General features: G+C 34.1%; 4 protein-coding genes across 4 annotated transcripts; 2 read left to right on the top strand and 2 right to left on the bottom strand.

The window, feature by feature from the left end:
- Positions 1–715: 715 nt before the first annotated feature.
- TRIADDRAFT_49550 (uncharacterized protein) lies at positions 716–3,203 on the bottom strand (the record flags this gene model as incomplete). Its single annotated transcript, XM_002108389.1, has 5 exons — positions 716–798; positions 877–973; positions 1,183–1,265; positions 2,043–2,173; positions 3,181–3,203. The coding sequence occupies 5 exons, from the start codon at positions 3,201–3,203 to the stop codon at positions 716–718; spliced, it is 417 nt and encodes a 138-aa protein (XP_002108425.1).
- Positions 3,204–4,852: 1,649 nt separating this feature from the next.
- On the top strand, positions 4,853–11,079 carry TRIADDRAFT_51296 (uncharacterized protein; the record flags this gene model as incomplete). The annotated part of the gene is made up of 21 exons (XM_002107572.1): positions 4,853–4,924; positions 5,788–5,895; positions 6,401–6,512; positions 6,802–6,905; positions 6,997–7,070; positions 7,192–7,274; positions 7,441–7,520; positions 7,604–7,769; positions 7,864–8,102; positions 8,204–8,247; positions 8,346–8,450; positions 8,548–8,614; positions 8,720–8,856; positions 8,977–9,082; positions 9,154–9,290; positions 9,383–9,470; positions 9,568–9,735; positions 9,825–9,945; positions 10,068–10,270; positions 10,659–10,766; positions 10,915–11,079. The coding sequence occupies 21 exons, from the start codon at positions 4,853–4,855 to the stop codon at positions 11,077–11,079; spliced, it is 2,487 nt and encodes an 828-aa protein (XP_002107608.1).
- A 1,649-nt stretch (positions 11,080–12,728) lies between these two features.
- TRIADDRAFT_18281 (uncharacterized protein) lies at positions 12,729–16,486 on the bottom strand (the record flags this gene model as incomplete). Its single annotated transcript, XM_002108390.1, has 13 exons — positions 12,729–12,828; positions 12,969–13,057; positions 13,256–13,300; positions 13,378–13,418; positions 13,550–13,651; positions 13,776–13,844; positions 13,976–14,092; positions 14,196–14,304; positions 14,402–14,502; positions 14,692–14,774; positions 14,941–15,040; positions 15,130–15,248; positions 16,410–16,486. Coding segments are annotated over 13 exons (1,152 nt in total), but the record flags the coding sequence as incomplete, so codon positions are not given.
- Positions 16,487–19,110: 2,624 nt separating this feature from the next.
- TRIADDRAFT_49551 (uncharacterized protein) lies at positions 19,111–22,039 on the top strand (the record flags this gene model as incomplete). The annotated part of the gene is made up of 5 exons (XM_002107573.1): positions 19,111–19,228; positions 20,829–20,945; positions 21,431–21,591; positions 21,757–21,859; positions 21,939–22,039. 5 exons carry the CDS (start codon positions 19,111–19,113, stop codon positions 22,037–22,039), a joined length of 600 nt encoding a protein of 199 aa, XP_002107609.1.
- Positions 22,040–22,574: the final 535 nt, after the last annotated feature.

Below are 22,574 nucleotides of genomic sequence, written 5' to 3' on the forward strand. Positions count from 1 at the left end.
GTGATTTCTACCTTATTACTTCGCCATCGTGTGAACTAAAAGAGAAATCTGAAATTCTACGATTATAATTATAATTACTAATAGTATGGCAGTAATTTCACTATGATTCTGTTGCACGCAAAAGGTAAACGTCAAATCGATGGTTTTAAATCCTTAAAATTTAATTCGGTATTAAAATTTGTATAATTGTAGGACTAAGGTTATAGTGTAATTATTAATTGATGATGTTGTTGTAATCGTAGTTAAAACCATGACTCTGAATTTAAGTAAAAATGTGTACTTTTTATTTAACTAGTCATGAGATAAATTCAACAGTCGAGAAGGGTTTTTATTTTGTACAAATTTGATATTTCGTAAAATAAAACATTAATAAGGTGTTTACTTGTTTATTTTGAAATATTAACACCGCTGCTGAGTTTATTATTAACATGTACCAGCAGCGCAACTGTGAAAGTAATACACTGTAGACGACCGAGGTCACACCAAAAGTGCCAAAAATGTTATGTTGAATCCAAGAAAAACGTACAACGACGATGTTAGATCGATACGGAAAATAGTATAACACTAGATAATAAGTAATCAGTAGCCCAGGCTTGGATTTTCCAGCAGACAATCTCATGAAAGATAGAAGGTGCTATTCTGACAAATGTCCATAGATTAATAAGTAATATAATCGTAACAAATGACTTAAACGGATACGCTCACTCGATTCTAGTTAGACTACAGTTGACTTTAACCGTGAAGCGATTTTTGGCTTTGCATATTCAACAAATTCGTCAATAACCACCGGCCAGGCACCTACAGTAGAGTGAAATTGGTATTGATAACAAATTTAAATACGGCACCATAAGGAGCTAGAGAAAATTTTTACATTACCGTCTTCATCATAATTTGATAAGTCTTCTTTAATTGTTAGAACAAAATCAAGTAATAAATTCCACGTATCCTTCGGTATTGAGCGCTTATAATGTTCCTGTCAATAGCAAATATACAGTAATTTTACACACATAATGGAGGTAATGCTGCATTTTACCTACATGCTTTAACTATATCCTAAAATTGCATTAAACAAACTTTGTTACAATAACGTAAATGAAATATAAATGTAATATTTTGGATATAGCTTTCCTAGACATACCGGTCAATCATTAGTATTAAGAAATTTTTGATGTCATACAATACCTTTAAAAAGTCACACCATAGGTCAAGAGCTTTAAATCTCTCCTTTAAAATTAAATTCCAATACGCAATTGCTGTATTTAATTCTAAGAAACAAGATTAGGAAAGTATTGATTTATTGCAGTTTGAATTTGCTATTTGTATTAATATGGTATGAAAAACTTGGGATGAAAATCTCGCTGTAGTAGCAGCGAAATAACTTAATAAATGTGTATTTAAGATTTTTTCAGTCTTACTATACGGTCGTATGGTAATCAAAGATCCAATGGATGTGTAAAATTTAACCTCAATACTGTTGTATTACCACTTGTAGCTGATATAAAATATACTTTTACAGACTAGTAGGTTTACTCGTATATAGGCAAAACACGGTAAGAGTTGTCTAGATGGTCAATCAGCAGTTTCCCATCGGCAAAGGTTTGTGAAAAAAGAAAGAGTAACGTGTAATAGCATGGTACAAATTACTATAATGTACACTGTACCATACAGGCATAGACTACTAGACGATTATCTAGGTTTTCTTTTAGTAGGCTGTGACCTTACAGTGTACATTGTACAGCTTAGGGAATACGCACACTATTGCCCTATATATATAATCTATTGCTACTTTAGGCAAACCAAGAACCTACTTTCTAACGACAATAACCACTTCATATGGCTACCTACATTCACTATTTTTACCACGACACTATCCTAAATTATAGCAAAACAAATAAAAATAATGGACGTAATACTCAACTTGACGTAGTCTATCATGCACAACTCATATCTGTATACGCTTGGTAAGTATGATGTTGATTTTAATCATCGGGATTCTATGCGTATAAAATGTCTTAGTAAATGCTTATTAATTGTGAGCATACCCATTCCTCGCTGTTGCGGATTCTTACCAAAACCAAATGTAAATTGATAAAATTCCTTAAATTTTACTGAATCTTGTATTTCAGCTTCTAAATTATTAATTTGATTTTTCAATTTTTCAATAGAATCACATCTATGAGTAGATAGAAAAGAGATGTTAGGAAATATAAATTGAATGAACCAAGTTTAAATCAGATTCAACAATATGTAGTACAGACAGTATCTATTATGTATAAGGTATAAAAACTTCTTTAGTTCAGTTGCATATTACAATTTAGTTGCCTTTGCATTATTGGACTTTTGGCTTGATAAATTGTATTTATTGATGAGTCTTGGAAAAGTTAAAGTAGCGCTTACAATAATGTACCAGAAGTATCTGGTTCATGGCTTGGTATGTGTAAAAACTCTCAATTTGTTACAGATATAACTAACTATAGCATAATCTGCAGTAGATTTAGGTACTTACTATAATATATTTATAAGTGGATAGTAGGTACAGATTAATTGCTAAACGATCGAATCCCAGGCTGTATATAATATAATTTTAAGGTAGCTCGATGACTTACGTACTATAAGTGTATTATCATAAGTACCGTTTTTAGTTCAATAATTCTACTACTTGTTCATTCGGATGAATTATCATCATGTTTTTTGTCACTACGTTAATTTTAGCTTTTACTCGATATGTTCAAGAAGGGATATTCTACACCATGTAGGTGATGGTTATTTACGTACACCATAGCTAATACTGAATGCATGGATAAATTGTCCATTGACACGATAGCAACAACATGGCAAAGAGTAGTTTATGATTTGTTACAATACGGCAATCCGTATACGTTATCATGATATGCTATTGAATTCGTTTCATTCATTCGTTGATTGGAATCAATATACTACGTACTGTAGACTAATCGGGCAAGCACTGAAAAGGTAGTGGTAAGTATGAGTAAAACTATCACAATCGATATTCATTTTTATTTTATGCGATCTAAGGATAGTTAAGTAATGACTGTATTGAGTAAAGAGATTGTAGAATATTGTTTAAGATTGTTGTAATTTATCGTAATCGATGAGAGGATAAGAGGAAGAATCCAAGCTAATGTAGGCATTTTGTTAGAATAACAGATATGTACAGACCCTAATTCAGTCATTCCAGTCATAAATTCCCTCTTGGTAAAGATACATTGAGTTTGAGCTTTAAATTTCCATGCAATAAGTAAGACAGGCTGACCAACAGGATCGAGTTGTAAGTCCTCACAAAATCGAAAGATACCATCTTCTAAAATTTTATCTTCTTCATTAGGATCTTTATAACGATCAAAAATGGTACCTAGGCGTTTTTGATCGATTGCTGCTGATCTTCTGGTTGAGGAATATTTGTCAGGATATTGATAATAATCATCGATGGCAGCTTCTAATTTCCAATCATGTGCTGATAGGCAATGAATTGCAGCTTTTTCAGTAGTTTGCGTCAATGAGATAAATTGACGTATTTTCTCGCGTTGAGATGACTTTAATCGATACTAATGGTGTTAGAAAAATGCATGATGACAAGTAGACTCTACATCAATTTATTTTATCTATTCAATTTCATTATGACGACAACTGATAAGCAATGTTTTAATCTATCTAATCTAATTTATAGATTCTTCCTTGGCACTCTACCATTTGTATTTTGATTTCTCCTTTGCGATCTGTAATTTTCGTCGGCTCATTCGTACTGCAAGGGAAAGTAGCAGCTCCAACTGCATCCACCGGTGCACCTAATGGCGTAACTAAGCTAACTGGCTGCGGTCAAGAAGATTAGTCAGCTTGCTAGCCTGAGAGTAGTGGACATGACGGTCTTTTCGATCTATAGTAAATTATAGTTTATTCTGACTGAATTGCGTAGGCAACTGTTGCCTTTCTACAGTGCACTCCCTACAGTACAGTATTGTCGTTTTACAGTACAATGGTGGTATGCACTGTAAGGGTCTGTCGCTGCAAGCGGCTAACCCAATGGGCACTTTGAGCTTATGGTCGCACTTTTACTGTCGATACAGCTATGGACGATCAAGAAAGCGAGGCTGATAATGATGAATAAAACATGATTGATAAGTGTACATGTTCTGTAAGAGAGACAACTCTTTTCTGAGTGCCTGAAAGCAGCATGAAGATCTAGGAAAAGTATGGATTTTCTGCTACGTTTTTGGACCAAGTTCTCGACGTTTGTGAACCCCATGACGGAGTCGATCTTGACTACAGCTGTATCGCCTAATCTAGTAGTCTATGCAGTCATGACTAAACCACAGACTTTGACAAGAAATTAGTCGCTTATTGAGTGCTTAACAGAACCCATACTGTGTAGTATGGACTATTCACTTGAAAAAAAGATCATTTTTAATTGGTAGTTCATGGCTGTAGCAATGATGGAGATAGAAGGATTTTTCCTTCTATCTCCATGGTAGCTGGGTCTCACTTGAGGCGAGTCGGTACAGTACACTGTACTGTAATCCAGTGCTGGGACTGTAAAACCGATGGATCGTACTGTAGCCTACAGTGTACAGTCCATACACTAGAAACGCAGTCCTGTACTGTACGGTACTGACACTGGTACTGTACCAGTAACCACCCATACATGTCTGAACTACTATAGGTACAGTATGCGTGTCGCGGTTGTGGATGGTGAAGCGACTGACATTTTCTCCTTCTGTACCGTATGACGCGCGTACTGTCGCTGATCCCATATTGAGTCTGCGTTGAAGTTGGATGTCAGACTCAGAGCGGAACCTTGCACTAGTGAAATCGTTCTGGATGTCGGCCTTTCAAAATGGATGAAAATCATTCTAAACAATTGCCATGGGGCCTTAAACAGACTGATTTAGCCCCCAATTCTTTAGAGGTAACGTTCAATTGATTCTATGTTATAAAATTATTCAAGAAATAGAGCTAAAAAACATCCTTGGACCACAATATTGCATTGAGTTATGACCATTGCAGCTCAAGAAAATGCCAAAGCGATTGGTGGACTACCGGAGGCAAGCTAGTGCAGTGATATCCTAAATTATCCTCAGTACATTGAATGTTGAATGATCTTTCTTTTCCTTGTAGTGGGGGGGGGGGGAAATCAATCACTTCATCTCGTCGATATAGGCTAAAACGATTAGTAGTTGAATCGATACAGCCTAGCATTGCTTCTACCGTTTACCTGTGTAGTATAGTACAGTAGAAATCGAGAAGCAGTTATTCGACAGTCACATTTTGCATGTTGGACACTACTGACTAGGGTACAGTAGTTTGGACTATGATTGCACAACACTAGTGCTAAAATTGAAAAGTCCACCTTTCAATGGCTACCAATCACTAACCCCACTTTCCGAATTTCGACCAGGACACAATCGACTCACAAGGAAAAGCAATTCTATCGACTACTGCTTATTTCAGTAATGTTCATGTCCATGATTTACAGTATGGAACGAATAGAAGCACATAATGTCGACACGTCTCGTCATAGATTACAGTACTCGATCGATGCAGTAGTCCATGGTATACAGTAGTAAATGAATAAATGATATCAATCTTACTTGCTGATAATTTCCTAACATTCATCACCATTTGCTAATGAAAGGAAAAATCCATAGCATACGACGTATTAGGATATTGCCGCTAATTGAATCATCAAAATGATACTATGTCATGCTTGTATACTTGGAGAGTGGTTTCATCTTTTGTAGGTTGTAACATTTCTTCTCTTGGCTATTGTAGAAAATGTCACAAAGTAAGTTAAAAGCATTCGAATCAGGAACATTTGGAGTCGGTGGTGTTAAAAATGTCGCTAAAAATAAGAAAGAACAATTGGAAGCAAAGAAAAAGGTACAATTTGAATAAATTCATCAGATGGTTAACGACCAACCTGGTCAACTAATTCATCTGGTGCTAATCAAATTGATTACAATACGTCTATGCTAACGATACATTCAGGTATAGATATACAACATTAGCTGTAGTCGACAATACATCAACTGCAATGTGGTATATTAACATTAATCTATCTTCAATTCTGTACTGGATGCATTGACAACTCATCAAGCGATTCTCCATAATTGATAATAGTTTTTATGCGTAGAGACATGAATTCGCTTTCGTAGACATATACTCGTATACTTTGTACGCCAAAAGCGGTAATACAGTATAAGAGTACTTAAATACTAGTATAAATTAGAAAGGATAGCTTTCGTAAATCGCCCATATACTGAATAGCGTTTTCTAATGATTAATGTCAAGTTAAGTCAAAAATGATTGAAGAACTATTATTGTCAACTCAGAGGTAAAAACAGTTCGTCAAACGCACTAATTTGTAATGAAAACTTTCTTGCAGATGGATGAGGAAGCTGCAGCTGAAGCTTATGCCAGCTTTATTTCGTCCTTTAATGAATCAAACTCTCAGGTCAAAACTTTTGTTAAGGGCGGTACTAGCAACACGAGCAAAAGTAAGTTTGATTGCCTGGACTGCACTGAACATACAGTATTGTAAATCTTAGATTGATACTACCTCTATAGTGTAAATAATGTTATGCCTGATACTAACTCCTGTGTTAGATCATAGTAAAAATGCCTCCTATCTTCAGGATGTTATTTTGCATTGTAACATTGATAGATAATCAATTGGCCTATTGCTATAGAATTTCTCTTTAGTACCTTATCTTAACGTAAGATATGATTTAAGTACATGTTGTCACTGCCGTTTTTCCTTTTTCCATATACGCGTACTTTCTGCAGAAGATGAAGAAACTAAAAATAAGCAATATAAAACACCAAAATTAGAAGCAATGTTAAAAAAGTCAACACCTGTGTCTGCTCCTGAACCATCTCCTAATAAGACGGTAGTTGAAAGTGGATTGTTTTTATATTAAATGTTATCAACTACGAGAGCCATTGACGTTTTATCTTACGCGTGCATCAACATTAAATTAGGTTGCTATTAGTAAGAAAAAAGAAAAAGAAAAGAAAAAAAGTAATTTGGAATTGTTTAAGGAAGAACTTAAAAGGTAATAAACAATTTTTAGTTTTTGCTCATAATATAACCTTAAGTACGCAGCCTTTATTGCTAGAATACTTCGTAGTGCAGCTACGTTACATTTCAATGCTATATTGACACATACTACTTAGGGCTCAGCAGGAGCGTGAAATTCGTCACAAAGTCAGAAAGGAAATCTCTTCTACTTCATCTACATCGGATCCAGTTGTCAAAGGTACTCTGTCTAAAAATGAATACGTTAATGGTTTATTTCATGCTAACTATAGCTATTAATAACAATTAATGATATCATGTGTAATTATACTACTGTATACTGGATGTACCATAGAAAATATACAGATACTAATTTACTACAAAAAATATAATAAACCTATCCACAGAGGAAATTCCAGGATATGGTTCTTATGATACCGGAGACCCTAATACCACAAATCTCTACGTCGGCAACTTAAATCCATCTGTAAGGATCGCAACCGTTCGTTATGTAATTGAAAAAAATCGCAATTGATAAGCATGCTGATACTATAAGTTATCATCTACCAGATTGATGAGGATTATTTATGCAAATTATTTGGCGAGTACGGTGCACTTGCCAGCGTCAAAATTATGTGGCCAAGAACTGACGAAGAAAAGAAGCGTAATCGGAATTGTGGTTTTGTTGCCTTTATGACTAGAACCGATGGAGATAAAGCTCTACGTGCGCTAAATGGTTAGGCTTAGTAATTATAACGAAAATTGAATTTTTTAGTTCTTCCTCCTTTTTAAAATGAATTCCACAATTATTCTCCTTTTGTCCACCATAGGGAAGGAAATTATGGAGTACGAATTGCATGTTGGATGGGGAAAAGCTGTGCCTGTACCTCCTCATCCTATTTATATCCCAGCACATTTAAGAGGAGATAACAAAGATATCCCTCCGCCTCCTACTGGTTTGCCGTTTAATGCTCAAGTTAATAAAGTTAAGGATGATAAAGGCAATTTGAGTAAACCTCCACCTGGTGAAAATCAGCAAGACATGCCCTTTGATCCTCAATCTGAAAATGTAATAGTGAAATATTTTTGCCTACTAATGAGTAAAGCTATATCACCTATAACTGTTATCTAGTATTATTCATCACGGATATTTTTACTTTTTATTAACAGAAATTAACCAATACTGTTGTAATAGTAGTGAAACCAACAGATAAGTATGTCAATATTTTTTATACATCTTAAAATTTTAGCCTTGTCACGATATAGCAATAAATTAATTTATTTACTTTTACTTGAAAATAATCTTAAATAGGGAACTACTAAGACTAATTCATCGAACAGTTTATTTTGTAATGCGTTATGGTCCTATGTTTGAAGCATTACTTATGGGCCGTGAAACAACTAATCCACAGTTTAGGTCAGTAATAATAATTGATTGCTATTACGGGAGACTGACTTGCAGTAGTTCAAAGTGTGGCTTCTAACAAGTAGACTCTTCTTTCTTTTCTGCCTAGATTTTTATTCGATAATCAAAACCCTTCCCATGTATATTATCGCTGGAAGTTGTTCTCATTATTACAGGTAAAACTTATCAGTATTATGTACGCTCTTGCTTAGTATAAATCAGTTCTGTTGCCGTAACATACACTATTTGATCTGGCACTAAAATGGTTTCTTATTATCTAGGGAGACCATCCTTACAAGTGGAAAACTGACGATTTCAGAATGTTTAAGGCGGGTTCATGGTGGAGACCACCACCTTTACCTCCTAAGCCGAAAGAAAAGCCCGTGACTGAGTCAAAGAAAGGCTTACTCAGTAGTAGGTACGGTACTCGCTTTTGCAATAAAATCTAAGCCCTTAATAAGCATAACTTGCATTTTAAGTCTCTACTCCGCCTATGATAAATCAATAAATTTAACATTAGTACTATTTGGATTGTTAGGAGACGAGAAAAATTAATTAAAATGCTGAAGGCATTGACATGCGATAAAGATAGTATTGCAAATGCAATGGTATTTTGTTTAGAAAATGCGGTTGGTGCTGAAGAGGTTGGTTCAATTTTATGTTAATAAATTTATTTGGCATGCTTCTCTTTTTAATTGCATTCTCTATCGAAAAGATCGTAGACTTTATAGCAGACTCTTTGGCCATTCTTTCTATTCCTCCAAACTCCAAAGCCGCCAGAATATACCTTATTTCCGATATTTTGTACAATTGCGCTGCCAAAGTACCTCATGCTTCTGATTATAGGAAATTGTAATTATCAAGTTATTGACAGAATTTAAAGGTTTAAAGATTATGTATTCAACCTAAATTTTAAAGTTTCATTACATTTTTTATTTTTACAGTTTCGAAAATAAATTACCAGAAATCTTTTTAAATTTAAATAAAACTTATGAAGCTATAACAGGAAGAATGAGAGCGGAACAATTTAAAGTAAACCATATTTTAATAATACGAAGAAATGTATTTTGCTTGCTTAATAACTATTTGATAAGTGTTAATGTGTAATTTTACTAAATATATTTTGTAGAAACGAATTATGATGTGTCTTAGAGCCTGGGAAGGATGGGTTATTTATCCGTTCGAATTTATATCAACGCTTCAAGAGAGCTTTTTAGGTTCTGTGAAAACGCAAGATCAGGAAGAAACTTCGCATTTTAGATCTTCCTTCGCCGCAGTTGATGATAGCCTGACAAAGGTATAGACTTAGTTTTAATATTTGTAATTATGTATATATTCAATTATATTATAAGCAATGAATATTTATGATTACATTTACTGTCACAGGCTGAGGAGGATATTGACGGTATTCCTCTGGATACTTCCTTAGACGGAGTACCAATGGATAGTGATTTAGACGGTGTGCCATTACAAGATGATACTATAAGCTATGAAAACTCATCAAAAGGTACGAAGACACGTTTATAATGCACTGATATGAGCATAACTATGATTTACTATCAAGTTGTGAATTGTATTTGTTGCATTGTTGAATTTGATCTTTTTTACGTAATGTTCTGGTTTATTTAGGATATGAATCTGTCATCAGCTTGGATTCTAAGTGGGAGCGTGGAGATTTTAGTAGTAATACACCAGATCGTAAGGAAATTGATAGTAATACAGGTCGTCCTGGTACTACTTCATCCGTTAAAGGCGACCAAGGTCAAGAGGGAAGCAAACTATCGACATCTTTTGGAGATGACGAATTTAGGAGAAGATTACGCGAGATTGAAGTAATCTTAGAAATGAATAACACTTGTAATCTTAATGTTAATACGTAAATAGAGGATACAATTGGAATCATGTACATTTCGTAATTGTACATTCAGTGTTATAGCGTTTTCTTTAATATTCTAATGAAATAATTTTTTGATTGATAGCACCCACTTTAGTAATGTTGATCATGCTACAGTAACTTACTTAGCTATTATGCATAATATACGTACATGGTCTTTCTAAGTTAAGCATAACCACTGCTTAGTTGACTACTGATGCTTATACAAGAGCAAAGAGTGTAGATTTTTAACGTTATACTCATATTTAGACATTCACTAGCGAATCGTAAATTGTGTATAATTGGTCGATGTATTTATGACTAATGGATTCATTTATTGACTACAGGTTAAAATCATGGATTATCGGTCAGATTTAGAAAGTGGTCGACGTCACAGACAAAAAGGATTGACAATTGAACAACAATGTGATCAGTACCGCGATCAACTGAAACAGGTTAGTTTCAAATTGGTACTTAAAGAAGTAGCATGGTATCCTGCTATTATCAGTGATTATAGCTGCTCTGACAATTGCATTATACTGTACTGTAAAAGTGAAACTTTCGTATTATAGTAGTTTACTGTCTCAATGCACTATATTACAGGAAATTGGTCATAAAAAGAAAAGGCTTGGCGATTCTCGTTCACCCGATATATCAAATTCACGAAGCCCGCGATCACATTCTAAACGCGCAAGATCGAGATCGAGATCGCCTTATTCTGACTATCGTCGCCAACGTACCTCAAGTAGAAGCAGTAGATATCACTGATACAATTCCCCATAACTGTATTGTATATAAGGAATGATGTAATTGTACTATTCACCGTGGATGTGCTGTTAAAGAACTGTTCATAAACTGGTTAAAACTGATGATCGTTTTAGATATATCAATGTTTTCATTCTGTATTAAAATTAATAAAATTTTATTATCTTCATTCGATTCAATTTATGAAAACTGTTGAATGATATCAATAGAAGATAATTTACGATAGTTTCAGCATCTCGATCTCACGCCTGATTTCAGTTTCTAGTTGCAATTTTTCTACCTGGAATAAAAAATTTCAAGGGATTTTTATATCAGTAGCAACGAAAATTATAATAGCTAGCAACAATGCATTTTTGTAGTCTGAGTACAAATAAGCATGATCATTCGAAATTCAATCAGATTTATAAGTTACAGTAGCTGAAAAATGTAGACGGCGCTAAAAAATAGTAAGTCGATCATGAGATCCTTTACTATCTTCAAGTAAGCGTATATAAAAATTAATTATTGCTCAGAAGATTAAGTTAAGTATAAGAACTGGTAGTTATATTATCAGTGTATTCGGAATTTTACCTGATTTGCTTCAAGCTTTTTTCCTTCACTCTGTTGCTCCTTAAGGTTTTCTATCTGGCGTAGTTTCTATAATACCGTACAAAGCTTACAGTTACAGTTCAGTAATTCCATTTCTATCCAACAATAGCTTATTAAGTTCAGCGTCTAACCCTTTGCAGATTTTTAAGCTTTTTCTGGTTCTCTTGCTGACGCAGGGAGGATGAATTTTTTAATGCTGGTGCTTGACCACTAACATTTTGATTACCTGCAGCTTCACTATTACTAGTACTCTAGAAATTGTTATCAATATTAATTTATCTAAACTAATAATATAAAACATGTAAGCTTTTCAATACGACTTTTAAACACTGTTTGAGTAGATAAATTTAAATCAACCTCCTTAGATTTAGCTTTAGCATCTCTCTTTTTCTTGTTTTTTAACGCGGATTTAGATACTGGCTTGTCTATAATTTTTGAAAAATAAAATAGTGTATGATATTTTAACAGCAAATGGATCGAAATATATCGATATAACACACCTATGGTTAAAGTAGACGAGTAAAACATTTTATTATCTGGCAGTTATCGTAATAATCACTTACCATCTTTTGCATTTGATGAAAGAGTGAATTCTTGATCGTCGTGCTATAAAATAAAATAAATTCGTCTTAGTAACTGATAGTATTCTCTTATTAAACAATGTTATTACCAACCAATTTAATTCTAGATTTAGCCCCCCTAGCTCCAGGAGGTCGATAGACAGCTGGTTTAGCTACATGCAAGTAAAGTATAAAAATTAATAAAGAATATGTCCTTCGAAGGTAGAAGGCTTGCAGTACCTTGATGCTTGGGTGCAAGCGTGGCACCTTCAATAGGTTTGCTGCTAATTTGAAATGGCGGAAATAGATCACTTGGAACGGGCCTCCAGCGAACCTTTCGTAAAATATAAAGGCATATAATTCATTTTAACTTCATACATATTAGTGACAATGATGCATCTTAACAAGAGGGAAATGCCTTTAAACTTATAGCCATAGAGTTTAAACTCTATCTAATTTAGCATTGTAACACAATGTAACTATTCAACTTTGAAACAGCATAATTCATGACAAAATTACAGTAGTTACCTCCCATAATTCTTCTTTTGGTTTTATCACCTGCACTTCGTGCAGAAGAGAGCCAGAATAATGCCAAATTTTATATCTTACATATAGAATACCATCAATTACAAACATAGGGCAGTGGAATAATGCGAAATACAAAACTTGCACATGATCAGCTATATACTACATCTAACGCATGAGTACAATATGTTAGACTACGCTAGCTGGCACGTAGGTTACCCATTTCCTTGTCGCAATCGCGGAGCAGTCGTTGCTGTCGCAAAATACTGTCCGTCGGGACTCCATTCGAATTGTGTTGAATCGCTAGCCTATAGGAAGCGTGTTTGATAAATAAACGTAATCATTAACCTAAGTAAGCTATTTTAACATTGTAGTCGTTTCTGCGATATATAACCGAAGCAAAGGTATTACAGATCACTGCATACTTATACATCTATGAGTTTTAGATGCCTGGAGTAGCTGAAATTAATCGTAAGTAATAATAAAAGTGAAAATGGCGATCTTACTTGAAATTTAGAGATGAGTTTCAAGTCTTGCCTATTCCAAAATTCCTAGAATTATATTTACATTTACATAGTATTTAGAATCCTAGGGCAAATACTGTAAAAGTAATCGATAATTTGTTTACCATTTCTCCTTTCAGGTTGCCAAATCCAGCGAGACAAATTACTATCAGACTTAAAGAGTGATACTCTGCTATTTGAAGTTGAAATTATTACGTAATCACTAGTTACAGTTGAAAAATTGCAATATTTTTCTTGCACTAACGCATTTAGCATAGGTCAATTTAAAAAAGATACTAGTTCCTTGAGGATTAAAATATATCAAATTTCGATAAGAAGAACCAAATTCATGGATAGGATCGCATTTTAAATTATATAATGTTGCTTTTGCCGGCATAGCTTTAAATGAAAGTCTTAAGTCAAGGAATTTTTGGTCACAGTTTAAAGACTTGAAACATGCAGTCAATACTTTTAATTTGTTATTTTACAAAAAGATAGCACTTGAAATTTATCTAGTTGATACATCCGTAAACAACACAAAATTCTCTTCCATTTGGGCTCCATTCGACAGAGTAGATTGGTCCTGTTTTCGCTAAATATATATTTACATGTAAATCATTCTATAAGAGACTAGCTGAATGAGTTTAAAAACTGTTATGGTTCGTATGTATTATTGAGATATACAACGTATAATTAAAGTTTGATAAAGCGAGCACTACTAACCTAATGAAACGTGAATACTATTTCCTTCGTCATCAAGAAAATATAAGCTTTGTTCCCCATAATAGGAAGACCCAGTTTTATCAGATTCCGTTGATGCATGCAATAACAATGACTTACCTAATATTGAGAAATATCTACATTTAATGCTATGGGAGTGCACACTGTTATTTATTATGAAGGATAAAAAAAATACAAAATGTATACATTTATCTGATCATACCAGTCTTATTCCATGACATAGAAACATTATCTGCTTTATAAAAGCTTTTTTGGCAAACTGGACGATCAAAGTTGGGGAAATTATACATCTTTACATAGGCAGGTGCACCCTAAAATGAAAAAATTTGTAGTAGCACGTTAAACAAACATGTATTTTCTTCTATAGGGTCTATAGCGATGATTACGATAAGACGCGTATCTAGGTACCTTTTTTGTAGGGTTAAAAGTTGCAAATCTAATAGGGTTAGTTGATGGTGATAAAGAAAATTCTTGAATACCATCTTGGCTAAGCTTTGCTATAGAAGTTCCTCCTATAGTTATATAATCATTACATGACTTGTTGCTTTGACTACAGTCATAAGAATATGGCACAGGTAAAACAAGTAATTTAAGAAGTTTACGTTTTAAGTTAATATTTTCATGTTATTAAAAAATGATTATACTGTCTATTATAGAGTATGCTAACAATACAATGCTTGCAAAGCATCATTTGATACCTATATCTGATCCTTTAAGCACTAAGACACCATCGACAACCACTCTCGTACAGATTTCTTCGTCTGTAGACCATAGAGGCTTCCTATTAAATTATAGAATAGCATTATATGCCTAAATTATAATGTTTCTTTTAGCCTTAGCCTTACGTTCAGAACAAAGTATCTTTGTAATAAAGATATTTTATTAATCATGTTTTAAATTTAACCGATCTACGTTATGTAAGCTAGCATAGGTAAAAAAATCTATACCAATCGGTGTGTCGCTTATGAATAAATCCTGCAGACTTTTCACCACTAGCCAAGTTCCAAATAACTAGGTTATGCGTTCCTTGAGGCGCTTTGTCTGATACTATATTACGATAAGACAACTTACTGTTAGGATTATTTGCGACAGTCACTAGAATTGCATAAACTGTTTTCATAAATTTTAATCCCTACTGCGATAAGGTCCCCATGTTGCAAGAAAGGAATGCTTTGGAGAGAACGCTAAAGAGTTGCTGTATCCAGCTGGAAACTGATGAACTATTTCGCCTTCGGGAAGTTTTATCACTTTAATACTATAAACAGTAACGATGGAAGAAAATTAATGATTTCAGTTGATTATATAAAAATTTTTCGACATCTCTAACTTTTTACTTCCTTCATTGTGATGTAAATGTTAGCAATTTAGTTCATAATTGAAATTTTGAACTACCTGTAGTAACTATACGCATATTTAAATTTTAGTTAGATATCATCGTCAAACTCTTATACCATTTGCTATTTATACCATAGAAGTCATTCATTTTTAGCAGCTAAATGATGTAATGATGTCAATGTCATTTATGTTGTGGTAATAGCTAATGAAATCAATTACAATTTTGATTTCCTCTGGGTTGGACCGGGATACTAAAATACAGAATTGAAAATATGCACTAATATGTGCAACTATTTTAATTACTAAATAATTGACAGGTTATAAATTTTATTTATTTGTTTAATATAACGTGAAATAACTTCAATTACTTGTAACTTAAAATAAATTTATGACCAGTATTATTTCATATCATCAATTGATATCCTAATTGCATACAATCCTATCTTGACTTGATCGCTAATCTCACTGGCGTCTAATTTATGGATCGGTATATTAATTCCACGTACACTATGTCCTTAATAACATTGCAATAATATACCGATACACTACTACAGCGTTGTCCGCATTATGGTACTTGCGAGTTTACAATTACAATTAAAGTAAGATACCAATTAGTGCTATAACTCATAAGGGTATCAATTCAGTATTTGGAAACTACAGTAAAGACCGGCTTTATCTTATTGAAAAACTACCATAGATACTGCCTGATTTGATAAAAGATTGAATTTATAATTTTAGTATTTAACGAAATTGACAGGGCTAAAATATTCGTCTGGATTAGTAATACAGCTAAGTCGGCATGAGCTGGAAAGTAGACAATATGCGACTATAATTAATTTATAATGACAACTTTAGATCAATATGAGAAATTTACTGCCGCTATCAAAGGTTTACATGCACAATTAGACTTTACAGAAGATGTTCATCGTATTTAATGATTCCTATAGGATTCACTCATTGCATGGTACTTTAATTGGAAATGCATGCATGAGTTATTGTATTGGCAGTTAACCATAGATTGATTCAATTTTTCCATTATCAAAAATATTTTACGCATGTATATGTACAATGCTATACTCACTCGCTATCACTGATCCATGCAAGAAGGTTGCCATCATGAGAGAATGTTAAGCACTTACACTTTGGAGATTCATCCCTTTATAATAGTAAAAGTAGGTAAGAACGAGTCACTTTGAAGAAAGGGCAAACTTTAGCTAATATCGCACTGTAGCGATAGTGTATTTGTCATCATCCTTGACATGATGACTTTGAATATCAAACAATTCAATACCTTACACAGTAGGAAAGGAAAATATTAAGCATTCAATAAGCATGACAAGGTAATAAGATATTACTAGAGTGGATTATACAGCATATTAACAAACCGTTGAAAGTGTTGGTAATCGTCACATTTATATCCAGTTTGCAAAGTTAGACCAGAAGATCCACGAACTATACAACAGATGAAAGATCCAAGAATGAGCAAAGGTGATATTCATTACTGACAACCACTGATGCATGATTGATTAAGCTTAAAATACTTGTAGAAATATTACTCTATTTTAATTTATGCGATGATGTAGTTCTCCCCTATCATACTAATCATTCAATGATAACGTGATGAAATTGATAATGGACTAAAGCCATTTGTAGACGTTTCTATACGATTACTGCAATAGGGTACGAATCAATTTCTGTCTTTGCTATGCATAAGGTCAATGACAACGTATTAAGTGAATTGATAGTATTACTATAGTACAATGGTGGATAAAAATCATCACCATGCTTCTTTTTAATCTGATTTAAGACATTGCTAACATGATTTGGATTCATTTGTGTGGGAGCATTAAGCTGAGATGGCCTAGACAAATATTACCCTACGCCATGGCTGCAATTTTTTCATGACTGTTCATATCGATCATGAACCAGTATTAAACTACGCATATTTACCAGCAAGAAGTGGAGAAAATTGTTGTTGTTGAGTAGCCATAATAACTGAAGACAGTGGCAGTAATTAGGTTGGATATGCAAGCAATCTTTAAAGCATCGAATCGATGCAAGCCCTTGAAAGAGTGATCGAGGAAGTTAGAGAGCTTGCGATGTAGCCAACTGGTGTTGAACTTGTCGCTTTTCCAGGAGTTCCAGGAGAAGTCTGACGTACTCTACAGTGTACAGTACGTCAGACCAGTTCCACCAAGCCAGAGACTGGGTAATTGCAGTACACTGTATGTGACATTCATGTCCAGTATAGGGTACAGTAGCGAGTCAACGGGAAAGTATTTAAAAAGACTTGGCTTTTATTACAGTACCCTCGACGATAGATCGGCAGCAAAATCGACATTGTACTGTACGCAATGTACTGTACGGTACAGTACGGTACAGTGTACAGTAAGGATGTTACCGTACTGTATACCCTGAACGACAGTACTTAGTACAGTAGTCCCTAGCTGTATTGTTTTCTTCTTGCTCGAGGACTCCTCCTTCCTCTTGCTATAAGTCCTACGAGAAGTGCTCAGACTGCTAAGCAAGTTCTGTAGTTGGCCGTGACAATTGGTTGAGTAAAATAGATTCCATTGGGGCTTCGTTAGCTTGCTGAATTACGCTGTAGAGTAGTACTCGTACTTTTGCTGTCTCAGCACTTTCGACAAAGTCTCTCCCATGATAGTGCAGCATAGCAGGGATTACATAGAGACCCTTCTGCACTGTACTACCCCCAAGACTCAAAGTCTGGTGTGTGGCAGTGCAAGACAGGATTGTGCTGGGAAGCGCCGACTTCCATTCTCATCGGCCTCTTTGTAAAGCACTGAGCATGAAGTGAGTTGCGACTCGTATATCAGCATAATGAAACATCAGGACGAGTTGGCAGTGCCATGGGACTAGCAACTAGCCGTTATTTGTTACAGTAGGACGCTAGCAGTAGCATAGCTCATGAGCACAGGGGAACGTAGGGAATAGAGATAGAAGAATCGTTAATCTTTCTTCCTCTCTATGGTTCAGAATGTGTCATGCCGTCACCGATTGAGAGTATTGAGCATGACTAAGTTAGCAGCGATGCAGCGTATAGTCATAAAGTAGAGTGCCCGTGATATACAGTAGAACAGGTTTTCTTACTACATGTGTCTACCAAACTACGCTTATTCAATGCCCTTCCATCATAACGCAATAACGAAATAAATGCCATTCAATCAAGACAAATTGACTACCATTTCAGACGTTAGTAGTATTATATTAGGTAGGATATACGTGTACTTTTCATGACAACAGATCTATGGATGTCGAGGCCTTTTTAAAAGTTGAGGAGAGACATACAACGTGTTTATTTTCGTTTCCAACTTTTGCATGGCAAAGTACATAGTAATTATGACTACGTGCTTCGACTGTTCTTACGAGTAGGGGAATTCTATCAACTTGTATATAAACTTCAGCTTTCTAGCTACTTGATAGTATAAACCATAGTCATTTTAGCTTTGTTTCAGTCATATTTTTTCCCTTTTTTAGTGCGTTGTTAGGATTCAGTATGGCCAATCGACTACAATACTTTACTGTAACTGAGTACTGCTGGTGCAGTACATAGTACTGTAGACGAAGTACTGTATCCCCGCCCAAATCCAAAGCAACAACTACCTGTTGATTGTAGAGATTCCAGAGTTCTTAAATCTCCAGCAAAAGGATCTGAGAAGCAGACCATTAGCCATGTTGCAGTTAGACATGGCTAGTTTCTCTCGCTGCCATTGAAGCTGACAGTGTAGAAGAAATTGGTAGGCAAAAAAAACAAAACAGATATGGATGCTACACAGACAATAACATCCGTATTTTGCAACTGTTTTCAAATTGGCATTGGTCAAAGGCCGGCGCAAACGGAACCGCAAAATAAAGTCGCACTAGACACCAAACGTATGGGTAAGATGTCCATTAAAATTGATGTTGTAATAGAGTCAGATAGCCATCCAGGATTGTATCACAAGGCTACGTGAAATAGTTATCATTTAAATCAGACATTAATACAACCGTCATGATATTTTATGTATTGCTCCATCTGTCGTCTATTCCAATTATTTCGAGAAAAATGACGATCTATTTGATCAAATAAGCTGAGGGGATAATATTGCCGATAGGCAGAGTACTCAACCAAGTCTACTTGTCTACACTAGCAAGATGGACGCATCCGCCTCCTTTTCCGTAGCCTTCGCCAATATGCGATGAGTTAAATTTGGATCGGATACTCTAGCAAGACATGAATTCATGTAGGATCTTTTCAATGATCCATTCAATGATATACTACCAACAGAATTCATTGATGAATTCAATACTGCGTACAAGTACACCCAGATTTTGTAAACAACTTTTCACTCCCACTTCATTACGGACTTTATTATACTATGTAAGATCATTAAAAGCATGGCTTAAGGGTATATTAGCATAAGTAAATTCTTTTAGACTACTATCAACGGACTTGAAATCCACTTTAGGATACGTGTAATTGTCGCTTGATCACCAAATGGACTTAGAGTAGCTACGGATGAATCATTATGGGCTAAATTGAAGTTCTTACCATAATAAGATACAACTATCTACACTGTGGATTAGTCTTCAATTTGTAACTGCAGTCGTTTAAATGAACCCGTTCAGCTAGTGAAATAAGTTTTTCTTAATTCAATTGCATCATTTCGACAAAATAAAAATAAATCAGCTACTATGCACCTAATATACAACAATTAAAACGCACAAATATTCACTAGGTATCCCGTAACTTAACAGAAAATAATACGCAATATCCCCAAATTTATAAATCTGCTGTTTGAGATTAGTTCGGTTTGTGGTTGGTGAACAACTGAATTATCTCTACGTATATCTTATCAAATGTGAAATTAGCCAATACTTCTTTATTTAGAAAAGAATAAATTTATGTCAAAATACGATAATATATAATTAGCAATCGTTGATAATTACAGTGATATAATCAATCAAAAAGAAATATTGTACGATAAAGACAGTTTTAGAACAAGTATCACTTATTTTATCTATATTATTTTGTTGGTCCAAATTATAATGCAAAATATACAAGCAATTAGTAATGAATAATTTAAAATGTCTTCTATCAGAACGTTCAATTCGTACTTTTGGCCTTTGTTTATAGCTTTCACTTTTAAAGTACCATAGGATTTGCACCCGTGCAAATTTTTTGTCCCGATGTAGCATTAAGCTAGATGTTATCGCCAATATGTCGAATATTAGTTTGGAGAAGCTAATTTCACAACTTGAACTGTTATCATTCAAATCGCCTTCTTCTGCTGTAAAGAATAAATAATAGACATAGCAACTTCAAATGTAAAAGATTTGAACACGTACTAGTATTTTGGCATTGGCAAACTTCAGAGATTGACCATAATATATATAACTCATGCAATCGAACAATCAGTTCATTACTTTACGATGCGGTTTACTGTACGATTTTCGAAAGCTTAAAGTTTATAATTTGAATAGTATATTTTCTTGGTAGGGTCTAATTGTGTTATAGTCAAGTCGGGTCGCCGGATATGTGGCAGCGGTGGCTGTTTAGCAAATTCACCAATCGCTCAAAATAAAGGCTATTTTGAGATTAAAGTCCAATCCACAGGTAAATCCAAGGCATTGAATTCAAAGTTGAAAATGTAATCTGCTGATTTCAATTTATAAATCTTATTACAATATAAATAGAGCTGCCAGCTCACGTAGTTCTTCTCTTAATGACTCATGAGAACTTATCTTACTCATCATTTAATGAACCCTGATCCAGGAGTCTGTTTTACTTTATCCAAATTAATGGCATTACTATTGCACCATAGGTTTATTATTACGGTATACTACAGTACTAATCAAGAGAATGTACAGTTTCAAATTCATAAACTACGCCTATTACAGTATATGCAAAGATTATCTTTTATCATTTTTTTTGTACCTATGAAATATGTCCGAAACAAAATTATGTATAACATGACTATAAAATCATTAGTACAGTACTTACCAACTTCAATAAATAGCTTTGTTCAATAATACTAATTGAACTATAGGGTGACATGATACTTTTGACTTGCTAGTTATAATTATACTTCATAATGACAGGTATTTGGGGATTTGGTGTAGCTTTTAAAGATTGTAATCTTGATGAGATTCCTCTCGGAAACGATTCCAAGAGTTGGGTCTATACATCTAGTGGTAATATATTGCATGATGGTACAGCGAAGTATAGTAATTTGAAAAAGGCTGAAGAAGGAGACGTTATGGTAAGCTATTTCATCACCTAATTTCGGTTATTACGTTTAGATATAAATCACTGCTCAGTTCTGTTTACTTATAACTGTAACCTCAAGATATATAAATATCATTAAAATTTCGTAGATTGCGTGTCATTTCTTACAATTAATTGATAACATTTTACCAAAATGTAGGCATGTACTTACGATCATGTAGAGCTTAATTTTTATCTCAATGGTGATAATTTGCAAGCTCCAGTTACAGGCTTTAAAGGCACTGTATTTCCTGTGATTTATGGTACGTTGAATTCATCTACTTCTATATTTTTACAAATAATAAATTGGCACTAACAAAAAATATTTTATTTCTTAAACAGTCGATAAATCTGCAATCCTTGACGTTAGTTTCTGCGATAAGTTCTACTATCCTCCTCCAGTCGGATTTGAAGGAATTATGATGGAACACTCTATCATATAAAAATAACATTAGTAAACCTATAAAAATAATGGATTCAATGATACTGCTAAAAATTACTGTATATTTTCGATACCCTGTATAACAAACTCTATGAATTACTGACGTGCTTAGCATCAAGAATCTACTGCCTAATTGCGCCCGACGTTCCTTTTAATCAAAATTTATAGATTTCTTAGATCATCACATACATACGCGTTATTGTATTGTATTGACAAGATGGTAACAAACACAATGAAATTAGACTGTATTAAAGCAATCTCGATTTAAACTATATATAAAGTCTGTTAGCGATACTATTGTAACTTGGACTCCGTCAATTCACTTCCAAAGCATGGATGAATTGATAGAACATCGAGCACGGTTAATGACATCAGATATACTGTTCCGTTATAATATAAACAAATTTACCTATGTTTTATAGCATGACGTAATTTTTTATCTTAAATTTTCAAAGCAAATATCATTTGACAATTGTCTAAGTTAAAATAGAATTTTTGATTGAAAATTAAAATTTACTATTCATCCTAACAGTAGC

The sequence above is a fragment of the Trichoplax adhaerens genome, genomic scaffold, assembly GCF_000150275.1.
Source record: "Trichoplax adhaerens TRIADscaffold_1 genomic scaffold, whole genome shotgun sequence".
NCBI lineage: Eukaryota > Metazoa > Placozoa > Uniplacotomia > Trichoplacea > Trichoplacidae > Trichoplax > Trichoplax adhaerens.